The following is an 11,258-nucleotide window of genomic DNA, read 5'->3' as shown; positions in this document are numbered from 1 at the left end:
ATCTCCGAGGGAATGTAGCCAGCGCCTGGGACGAGACTTTCCAATCGGCGGCGATACCCAGGGAGAGCCCGCACTTCTGCCAGCCGCGTCGATTCAGAATCCACCCAACTATGGAATTTCAAAACTCCCCATCTCTTTCTAAGTCAAACCTAACATGGTTCTGGTCGCAGCAAACGATAAAATGGGGTGCGGGGATGTCAGGAAAAAAGAAACGTGGGGATTCGATGTAATTGATCGCTGGGCCTGGCCTTAGAAGCCGCAGTGCGCAAGGGCGATGGCAATCGCGAGGGGCGTGCGTCCTGGGGTAAGAGCGGGGGCGGGTTGGACCCCACATCTGCGCGTGGAATCAGTAATTCCCTATTCCCCGGTACAGCTCCGCGCTCTGCGTCGTGGGCTTCCCCAACCCGAAAGGGGCCCCGATTGCACTTGGCGTGGATATCCAGCGGGGCCCGCTCACCCCGCTCGCCCTCGGTCCTCTCCCTGGGTGTCGCCTCCCCGCCCTTTGGGCCGCTGAGGATCCCCTCGGGTCGTGGGCTCACGGCGCCCGCATCAATCTTTCCCTGCCTTGAAATGCGGATTCTGGTTGCTAAGGAAATCGCCGCCGTGCCCCTGCGGTGCCCCCTGCCCATCTTCGTCCTTCGTCCCGCCTTTGGCTGATGGCGCCACATTTCCTTGGGCGCGGCAAGACGGGCGAAAGGGAGGCGGGACAGCAAATTTTAGACTCGCTCCCCGCGCCTCTCTCCTGCATCCGTCGGGGCGCTCCAAGAGTTGGCGACGCTGCCCTGTCCCACGCCAGGGAGGAAGTCTTAGGCTCTCTGGAGCCTGCGCCCGCGGTGTGGAACTGCGGTGGATTGTCCGCGGCAGCCAGGCCTGCCGGGAGCGCCAGGCCGAGGGAGGGGCCGAGACGCACCCAGCGGGCTGGCGGGGGTGCGGGAACCGCGGTGGCGAGGCGGGGACCCCTGCGGCCAGCTTTCCCCAGCACCTCTCCCCGGATGTGGTCCCGCTGCGGTGGGATGGCTGCGCTGCGCTGTGAGTTTGTCTGGCAGCTTCTACTGAGCAGCTAATAGTATAACAACCCGGCTTTGATAAATCTGAACTAATTACCCCTCTTAATTAAAGTCTTTAGCAGTTGTTTCACTGTTTTGGCAAGAAAACAGGAGAGACTTGCAGTTAGAAAACACCAGAGCCCGAGCTCACAGCGGAGCTGCTGATTAACACTTGAAGCATTTCAAGGACCTGGCACCCGCCACACTTTGGTTTTCATCCATGTTTCCTCCTTGAATGGAAGTATATTCGTCTATAAACATATATACACACATAAAAACACGGAGGCTCTTTTTGCCAGCTGTGTACAAGTTACTATGTGCCTTCAGGATGCAAACAATAGATACCCTTCTGAGTGGTATTGTCCTCTAGCATGTTTGGTATGTATATTACACACAGATCCGTTGTTTCCATTTAACTGAGCGCTACAAACATATCAGATGGCCCAGGACAAAGACATGTTTCTGTTGGAAAACTCCACATCTTCTGTCTCTGATCTTTGTCAAATTTCATTACTTTACCAAAGTTAAAACTGTTCATAGAAACTATTATTTGTTTTTGGTGAATTTTTCAGATCAAACTTTAGGTGATATTAACCCAGGGTTGGACTTTTAAAGAATAGGGAAGGATGAGGGAGTCAGAATAGTGATCTCCAGCTGAATAATATGAACAGAACCCTGAAGTTTGTTGATTAAATAAGCATGTTCCAAGTGTTTATTTCCAACAGTCAATGAATCAATTTTCACGTGCAAGAATCAAAACCAAAACTCAAATTCATCCATAATGAACCACCTTTTTCTAATGTGTATGTGTGTGCGTGCTCACAAATGTGGAACGTGCCTTTACAGGCACACACATCTATGTGTGTATATATAACATACACCCAGTGTCTCGTTACCTCAGGGAAAGAGGAAATGATAATAAACAATCGGCAGGCATCTTGAGACAGCAGAATAACACAATGGAAATATATACAATAATAAAATTAAAATGGTGAGGCATTCCCGGGTAGGATAATACAGATCTCAATAAATACAGCAGAATTTTGTTTTTTCAAAAAACAAAACAAACACCATCTCTCCACCCGAGATGAAGTCTTTCCAAATTAAAAAAAAAAAATCAGAAACAAAAGCCCAAATTTTCTCATAATTGTTAGTGCCTATATAGGATATAATACACAAAACCATTTAGCAGGTGCATGCAAGAGGCGAAAGGCCGGGTAATGCAGAGGCTTCCGATCGACTCTAACATATGGGGCCCAACGTGCCCTCGGGTCTGCAGACAAGCTTGGATCTGCAGGACCCGGCTCTATTCCCCCGTTGCCTCAGTAGTGGGGACCCGACAGGAGGTGGGAAAGGACTTTGGCCTTGATCACTGATGGGCCGGGTGGAGCCCGGGCTGCAGGGGCCCAGGGGGTGGCAGCAGCGGCGGCAGCGGTGGCAAGGTTGCAGGCGGCATCTGCTGGAGAGGGGGCGACGGGTCCGTGCCGGGCTCCCCAGCAGACGTGCGGGACAGCCCCAGGCTGCTGTCGTGCAGCTTGCGGACATGCTTCTTGAGGTCAAAGTTCCTGCAGAAGCCCTTGCCACACGTGGGGCAGGTGAAGGGCTTCTTGTCGTTGTGAGTGTGCATGTGGAAGGTGAGGTTGTAAACCTGGTGGAAAGCCTTGTTGCAGATATTGCACTTGAACTGCTTCTCCCCACTGTGGGTCAACTTGTGGTTTTTGTAATTCCCTGAAACAGACAAATGACAGGGACGTGGATCTGAAAAGAAAGCTTGAAAAGAGAGGAGTGGACGATTGGAAAGCAAGAGGAAGAGCTGCCACAGCTCGGACAGCAGGTGCAGGGCTGTGCTGGGCGCCTGCACTTCTCTCCCCAAGTTTACTTGTAAATATCAACAATGAGGCCCTTCCCTCCACATTTTAAAACAAATTTATTAATCCAATTTTATAAAATGAGAACAAGCTGTTAGGAAATACCCCCTCAGTATATAAACCATGCCTTTTTCTAATACTAATCAGACACACCGGTAAGAGATTGGAATGTCAGCATATGCGCCAGTAACTAGCTGCACTTTAAAAAATCATTTTTTCTAAAATATCTGGAAAATATTAGAACTTTCAGTAAGACTACTGTGAAAGGCAATGCCTCCTGGATTCTATACCTTTTTGATGAAATCCTTTGCCACAGAATTCACACACAAACGGTTTGTAGCCTGCGTGTATTCGGGTATGTGTGTTTAAAGTGGAACTTCTATTAAATGCTTTGCCACACTGGTTACATTTGTGAGGTTTTTCCTAAGAGAAAGGGAAGAAAAGTAGGAAGTTAGGGTATTTTGTTATTAAGGGGAGTCCTGCAAACTCAAAAACACAGTAATGCTCTCATGCTTTTAAGCAGAACAAAAGCAAAAACACGGCATTTCCCCCTGTCCAGCTAGCACATTTCAAACCTTATGCTAAAGAGTAAGAGTTTAGCAGCTACTTTTCTACAAACCATTTGGAAGTAAACCAGGTGAAATTAAGACAGATGAACACACACCTGGGTGTGAATGATCTTGTGCCTGCATAGGGTGCTGGCTTGCCGGAAGCCCTTTCCACACACTTTGCAAACGAAGGGTCTGGCTCCTGTGTGCACTGGCATGTGACGGGTTAAGTTATAGTGTGCATTAAAGACCTTAAAGTTAAACACACGGACAACAGGTTAGCCCAACAAGCACTTTGAAACCAAACCCGGTGAGCGGAGGGGTGGGGTAAGGAAATAACCTTATAGCAAATGTACACAAATTATAAAATAAAATGAAATTTGAAAGGAGGGAAGGAAAGAGGAAGGAAGGAAGGAAGGAAGGAAGGAAGGAAGGAAGGAAGGAAGGGAGGGAGGGAGGGAGACCTCCCTTCTATATAGTACTTGCCTTTCCACACACTTCGCAAGTGAAAACTTTGGGCTTGGTGTTAGGAGAGCCTCGGCTGAAGTCAGAGGTTTTGAACGCGATTTTTTCCGACAGAAGCTGGGCGCTTTCTTTCATATAATGCTGCAGTTGAGCCTGGGACAAGTCTTTGAAAGCTACTCCCGAGGGGTACTTCTCCACCGCCGGGACCACCAGTTTATTCCTTTCAGCTAAATACGTTTTTGGCTGAGGGTGCAGAGGGGAACTGAGGAAGTAGGAGGCCACGGGGTGGATGTTAACGCCGGCCGCCGGGTGGCATGGGCCGTCACCTCGATTCAGGTAGCACAGGGCTCCCATGGCGTGGAAGGAAGAATGGTTGACCACACGCGGCCTTACCAGCTTGTACTGCTGCAGCGGCAGTGCGTCGCGGGCCAGGTCGCCCTTGAGACTCAGCGCGCAGTTGAGTAGGTCGCTGCAGCTGAACGCGGGCGCCGCGGGCGCCGCCGCCGGTGCCGCCGGAGCCTCCAGACTCGCCTTCCGCGGCTCCGAGCCAGTCATTCCTGCCTTGGAGCTCGTGTCGTACGCCACAGGCACGAAGGGGATCATGCAGGGGATCGACGAGTTAAGATGCAGAGAGTGCTTGGGGTCCCCCTTGGGCACGGCTCCCTGCAGAAAGTGGGGGACGGGCAGGGCCTTGGGCTCGGGGGTGCGCGCCATGATTCGTTCGATGGAGAAAGCCAAGGGTTTGGAGGTGCTCATCATGTTGCCCCGGGCCGGAGCAGTAGCTAACATTTTGGCAGTCGCGTTGTGGCAGGTACTGTCCATGACTGGGTCGCCTGCGTCCGTCAGCCGGGGCCAGGCTGCGCCGTCGTTGCCTTGTTCCCTGCTTGTCACAGACCTGCGGAGAGGAGGACGGGCACCATCACCACCAGCAGCCTCCTCCTCCTCCTCCCCAGCATCACCAGCCGAACCTGCCTGCCCAGCCCAATGGACTCCTGCCAGCCCATCGCAGAGTTCTTGGCGCACCAATGACTCGAGGACAATCACTACTTATTTCTATCAATAGAAAGTGTTGTGTCAATAACGCAGCCAAGATCTCGCCAATCGTTAACTTCCAAGAGGAGAAGGTAAACTAGATAATTGCTCAATTCGCTTCCAACAGTCAACAGGAAAACTTTTTTTTTTTCCTCCGCAGTCAGTGACTACTTTTCATTGGTGAGCGAAGTTCCCCCGCCCAGAAGAGGCGGGGGCGCTCTTCGCCGCGCGGCACGCCCTCCCCTCTGCTCACAGTCTTTCGGGCGCACTCCTCGCCATCCTCCCCCGCCCCTTTGCTTTTTCCTCTGTCTTTTTAATTCTCAATCTGCTTAACCAGGCTTTAAAGGCCAAGCAAATCTGAGATCAATTTTCTCATTTAGCTCTAAGTGACATCATCTAAAATCATTGTGCAAGGGCTAAATAAGGAAACAGAGTCTAATTCAGGGGCAAACGCCAGGCTATATTTATGAAACGCCAGGCTCAAGAAAGCCACGGCAAGGAAGCCGACCGCAGCGAAATCCTAGCTTTCCCTGCACGGTTCTGCCGGGCAGACACTGGGCCCGGGTCAAAGCCGCGCCGCGTCCTCCGCAGCCCTCTTTCTAGGGCTCCTCTAGGGCGTGGGGCTCAGGACTCCCGGCATCCCAGAGTCTCTGCGGCCCGAACCGAGTCTGGACCACTTGGAAGACGCCAGCAGGTAACTGGCCTCACAAAAAGTCCCTGAGTATTAAAGGCCTTGGGAGGCTTGTTGTGTGTTTGTGGTTTTGTAAATGCGATGTCGTGACATAAGCTCGGGAAAGACGCACTCCATCCACAAAGTTCAGAAGGAGTTGCAAGGAATAAGCGGGTGTCACACCAAAAGAAGCTTCGGCTACGGTCGGCCCCCACCCCTGATACAAACAAAAACACACGCGCGCGCTTTTATACCCCACTGAGAGCCCGGAAAAAGTATTTAAGTACCTGCTCTCAGAGCTCTGCAGGAGCATTTTAAATACTGAAAGTTGATCTGAGAAGGGAAACAACTTAGTGAGTCCACCCCCAAGCCCGCACGTCCCTTCTGCTGGAGTCCCCACTCCTCACGGCAGCGCAGGAGGCAGCCACGGTTGTGTGCACCGCGAGGCGGCGAGCACCGGGACCTGTGGGCGCGCGCGCGCGCGCAGACCTAGCCCCTGCAATGACCCCTTGTGCAGGCGCCCCGGGATCTGGAGCCCCGGTCAAAACTCTCCGGGAGGAGTAGTAGAGCGTAAAGGGTGTTCCGGGAAGACTCTGTGGGCTGCTCCTCCGGCTGCGCAGGGTCTCACCGCCTTGGCAGGCGCAGCCGGGAGCGTGCAGAGAGCAGCGGCGCTCATGCTCCTGGTTGCTCCTCTTTGCAAGCCTGCGAATGTGCAAAGCTTAGCCCCGGGACTAGCCGCTGCGCAGCGGGGAAACGGCGGCCGGGAGCTCGAGCCAGGAAGTGGAGGAAGAGCGCAGAGGTGCCAGCTCAAAACCCGGCGGCCTGCATGCGCGGTGAGTGGTCGCCCGCAGCAGCCCAGAGTGCCATCTACCTGGTGAGTTACCCTCAGTGAGTGCGTATAGAATGGGTGGTGACGGGTGCCAGACATCGGGTGGGTGTGGGTGTCTTCTTGCACGAGCCCAGGAAAGGGTCGGCAGTGGGAGGCTGGATGCAAGCAGACTAGAAATCCTGGGATTGTTGAGCCCCTGAGGAATGCCACCCAAAAATGCGAAGTTGGACCCCAAACGGAGGAAATTAACCTCGAAATAATCCCTCCTCCCTACCCCATTGCTCAGCCCAGGCCACTCACGGGTTTTTCGTGAGGGTCTGCCCCGCCCCCACCCGGAGAGCCCAGAGGGGTGGAAACCGCCGAGAGCCTGGGCTGGGAAGGCGCCTTGATGCCCCGCGGCAAAGCAGGGAGGCTGGAAGGGTGGTGGAGAAACTCAGCTGCTAAGGAGGTGGAGAGGAGACATGAGTCCTATTAAGTTGAAGGCCGCCAAAGGGCTAAATAGGGAGAAAGGTCTGGATGCGACCGGCCTTAACAAGTAGGCCAGGAAAGTGTCTCGTTTCAGGTCTTGGGGTGGCTTCGGTCTAGGACGACAGATGCGGTGGTACAGAAGGGCCGAGCGAGGCGAGCGTAGGGCACTAAAGCCGAGCCCAGGAAGAGGGGCCACACTACTTCGGAGCGGTTCTTGCCCGGGGATCGGTCACCCAGGGTGCGCCCACGCTGCAAATTTTCCTTCCTTTTGCTGTTGGGGCCTCAGAACGTGTTTCCTCTTCTTCCCTGCTCAGACAAAGAGCGCGGGACGGCTTTGCTAGGGGAAAGGCGGGGTGGGGGGGGGGCGTCCCACGACAGATGGGTCGTGGTTAAGACTTTAATTGCTGCCTTTTGGGGCAGGTCAGATTTCCTTTCCTACCTGCCACTTTCCAACATCAACCCCCGCCCCATGCTGCAATGCTCCAACACAAGGCCGGGTTTAAAGGAAAAAGCAAAGCAGCACGAAATGGCCTGGCTGGGACAGCTTTGGAGCGCTCAGCTGATTTATACAACTCACCCGCTTCCGGAGCGTTACCTGCCTTCTCGACTGAATGCCACCAGTTTGTTTTACGTTCGTCGCGTGTCCCTCCCTCTCCCCTTTCCCCCTCCCCCACTCCCTCCTCCTTAACGGCAAAAGAGCCTTCCTTTGACCTCAGTAAATTTCTCCTTAGGTGGACACTGAACTTAAAAGGAAAATTATTGGCAAAGGGGTATACGTGTTTTGTATAGTTAATATTTCAACTGTTTGCTTTTCACTGGTCTTTTCGGGATTTGCCTTTTTGACAAGTGTTTGAAAGTATGGTGTCATTTGAGTAACACAAATATCTCAAAGTAGCAATTACGCCCTTCCTTTAAAACATCAGACCTGAGCTTGCTAATCCTGAAGACTGAAGAGGTGCTTTTATAAATCAAGGTCTTGATATTCCAACATTTGTTAATAAGTATTTTCTATTCAAAACCTAACCTAAAACTGTTAATTAAAAAAAAAAAACTCCATTAAGTAAGGATTACCTTAAACAAAATTCAAAATGTATTTAGGAAGGGCTTCCATCTTATTGTCAAATCTGTCCAGTACTTTGGGGTTTTTTTTCCCAAACACATTAGAAAGATAACAGAACAAAAAAAAAACACCAAGAAAAGCAGAGCATATTTGGCAAATTTAGAAGCTTCTAAAACTGTTCAACACTTTAACATTGTTTATTAAAAGAATGCAAGAGAGGCTTGTTCATTTCGTTAATGGCAAAATAGAAACTCAGTTATAGTTTCTTTGGATTTTCTTGGAGAATCTTATAATCCCCTCTTTTTTGGTCAGAGCTGGTGATTTAAGTGTTCCTCCCCTTCCCAAACACAGAAAGGCAGTATTTATTTGCCCCACTTTAAATCCTTGTGGAAAGTGAGTATTAAGTGTGTGGTTTATCCTGCATGAGATGTACTGAGGAGAGCAGAGCAGTCCTTGATATGAAGATGCCAGATAAACCCTGAGTTAAGACCTTTTTGAGAAAATGAGAAAAAGTTCTCCTCTAAAATAATTTAAAGTTCTCATTTTTTGCCTATGAAAGCTATTTTTTATTTCAGTGCTTCCTAAACGGTGTTCTTGATTACTCAAGAACTTGCGTGATTTCCATAGGCGTTTTATTTTCATGCCTATTACAAGCAAATGCAGTTTTTGGTCAAGATTATTGAAATCTGAAATAAAAGGCAATATAATGGAGCCTTCAATTACCAAATAATCCACAATCTTTCATCTCTTCTTCCTTAATAAGTCACAGAATATGTGAATTTTTTAAAAATGAAAAAAATGGATTGTGAAATATTATAACTTATCTAACCTTCTGCCAAGTGCATTAATTCATCTCTGGTCATGTTTTTAGGATTTTCAGGCCTTTCCAACATCCATGACCCCTGCCTCTTCATTAAAAATAGCAGTCTGCTTTGCCTTTGCTTCTTATTAACTACTGTGAGCTAAATAAGGGAGACAAGATTATTATTTTGACCACCTCCCCTCCCCAGGCACACAGACCCATCCACACTTCTTCCTTTTAATAAATAGCAACCTACCTTCCTTCTAGAGGAGCAAAAACATTCCTAAATTCTTCTACAGTTTTGCTCAGTCTTTATCTCTGACTGGTCTTTTGTTATTTCTTGTGCTGTGTGATGGAGGCGGGGTGTTGGAGTAGGCCCCAAACACGAGGGTCTGAAAAGTTCAAGGAAAGAGTCTTCTTGAGTACCTCAGATTAGTTCATGAATACACAGTGAGAACTAAATAGCACATCAACAAACATTTGGGCGACAAGTTCAGATTTAAGGCTACTAGTGTTCTTTCAGTTTGGAAGCAGATAAAGATTTTTTGCTAATTTCCTAGAGCTGGTGAAAGGCAGTTGTAAAGGAGGGGTCAGGTAACTCACAGAACCCTCCTTTCTTTGGGGGGAGGGGAGGTGGGCAAGTGGTTGGTTGGTTGTCTTTAGACCGTTGTTGTTACTACTATTTCTTTTTTAGTAGGGCTTCGCAACCTAGTGAAATTATGGTCCTCAGGACAGTATTTACATATGAAATCAGTTTGTAAAAGTAAATGAAGATCCCCAAAGGTGAGAGCTGTTAATGAGCCGGCAAACATTACAGACAGGGATCACCTGCCCTGGGTTTGTTTCTGCCCCTGAACTAATGCTGGGATTTTTCTCACCCATTCCCACAGGCCTGTGAGGTGTGTTCCCTACAGACTCCACTCAGGGCTGGACTTGATGGAAAAAGAAGTTTATAAACAAGCAAGCCAATTTCTCCAACTTATTCGAGAAGCTGCCTAGAAGTCAAGCTACAAAAGCCAGACAAGTTTTGCTTGCAATTTACAACGGTGTTGTTGAAACCTGAGAAGTGAACAATTAGAAGAGGACGTCCCAAATATGCTCTCTTGTTCTATACTGATAGCTGGTTATGCAATTGGCTGATTAGCGTTTTTGCGGCAGTCCCCAGATAATTTTTGTGGTCAAAATAAAAACTACATTCAACACAACGCGATTCTTTCCTTGATACCACCCAAGAGGTTTAGAGCAGTTTTGATGTTATTTTCAAACTTTCTTCCTTATTTCCCACGAATAAATGTCTATAATAGAAATTCAAATAATACAGAGCAGAGAGTGAGCTTTAGAGAAATGGAGGAGCAAAGGAAGTAAAGCAAAATCCTTGAACTAGAAATCTCTGAGAACCGTTGAACAGTGTCGTTACCTCCCGGCCCCCGGCCGTCGGCGGCTCCCGGCCGGGAGCGCCCCGCGCCGACCAGCTACCCTCGGACGCGGGGGCCTCCATACTGCGGCGACCTCGGCGTCCCCCGGCCCTGGCCTCGGAAGGGAACCGCGTCCCCGCTGCGGGCGCCGGTGCGGAGGTGCCTCGCCTCACTCACGATTCGTTTCCCGGAGCAGAGCCATTTAATGGAAGCCCGAAGTGAAACAGAAAAGCTGACAACTTTCCCCGGCTGGACTCTCCACTTATTGGTCCTTGCTCAGGAGTCCCGAACAGTTAAAATGACGTTGGCGAGGCCGAGGGCGACCGGGCTCTGGGGCACTGCGTCGGAGGGGCTGGTTATAGTGATTCGAGCAGCTTAGAGGGGACTGGGAGCTGGGGCGCTACTCCCGCAGCCCGCCGCCAGCCAGACCTCCCCAGCCGCCCCCAGCGCCGGGGTGCGTCCGGCCCGGGTCTCCCGCCCGCGCGGGGCCTTCCGGTGCCCCGACTGCCTGCGCCGCGCGGTCGCCACCCGCGTCCCTCTGACCTCTGGCCCCCGCACCTTCACCCCCCACGGTCCTTTGGGGCGCGATCGCGCTCCTCCCTCTCCCCGCCGCACCCCCGCGGATTCAGCGGCCGCTCCGTCCCTCCCCTCCCCACCCCCAAGGCTGGGAGAAGGGGGCAGGCACCAAAGAGTTTCGGGAGGGGATGCCGGATCGGGTTTAAAGACCAAGTAACAGATGGCGGAGGACTCCCGTTTGAAAAGTTTTTGAACGGAACAGTCGCTAATAGGCTTGCTTTGACGACTCAGAGTGTAACTGAAGGGTCATTTAATCTAGATGTCAAGAGAAAGAAAACAGGCCTGACGCCGTGGCACGCCCAAGAAGGAACTAGAGCATCTTTTTCTAAGTTTTGCCTGTCATTTTCAGTTTCCCGGAAAACACTTTCTTAAGCCGATTTTAAACGGGGTTGGGGGAGGGGGCACCTCTGAGTTCTACTCCAAAAACCTTTCATTGTCCATTGTCATATATTTTTGTGCCCATCCCTGCCCCCGCGAAT

At 50.7% G+C, this 11,258-nt stretch overlaps 1 protein-coding gene across 2 annotated transcripts; it reads right to left on the bottom strand.

The window, feature by feature from the left end:
- Nucleotides 1–2,415: 2,415 nt before the first annotated feature.
- Nucleotides 2,416–4,749, bottom strand: FEZF1 (FEZ family zinc finger 1). 2 transcript variants are annotated; one of them, XM_008705898.2, is made up of 5 exons: nucleotides 4,321–4,749; nucleotides 3,949–4,170; nucleotides 3,579–3,713; nucleotides 3,205–3,337; nucleotides 2,416–2,774 (listed from the first exon to the last, which is right to left on the bottom strand). In XM_008705898.2, the coding sequence occupies exons 1-5, from the start codon at nucleotides 4,747–4,749 to the stop codon at nucleotides 2,416–2,418; spliced, it is 1,278 nt and encodes a 425-aa protein (XP_008704120.2). The 2 variants fall into 2 exon arrangements, with proteins under 2 accessions (XP_008704120.2, XP_040500528.1); XM_040644594.1 differs by having other exon boundaries at nucleotides 3,949–4,749.
- Between the last annotated feature and the right edge of the window lie 6,509 nt (nucleotides 4,750–11,258).

Source organism: Ursus maritimus, unplaced genomic scaffold, assembly GCF_017311325.1.
Source record: "Ursus maritimus isolate PB19 unplaced genomic scaffold, ASM1731132v1 scaffold_3, whole genome shotgun sequence".
In the NCBI taxonomy this organism is placed as follows: domain Eukaryota; kingdom Metazoa; phylum Chordata; class Mammalia; order Carnivora; family Ursidae; genus Ursus; species Ursus maritimus.
This window is presented reverse-complemented; position numbering and strand designations above follow the sequence as displayed.

Coding starts and splice junctions, on each gene's coding strand:
- FEZF1 (XM_040644594.1), bottom strand. CDS start 4,749: ATGGACAGTACCTGCCACAACGCGACTGCCAAAATGTTAGCTACTGCT. Junction 3,714..3,948: donor CTTGCGAAGTGTGTGGAAAG/GCAAGTACTATA, acceptor TTTAACTTTAAG/GTCTTTAATGCACACTATAA. Junction 2,775..3,204: donor CAAAGGATTTCATCAAAAAG/GTATAGAATCCA, acceptor TGTCTGTTTCAG/GGAATTACAAAAACCACAAG.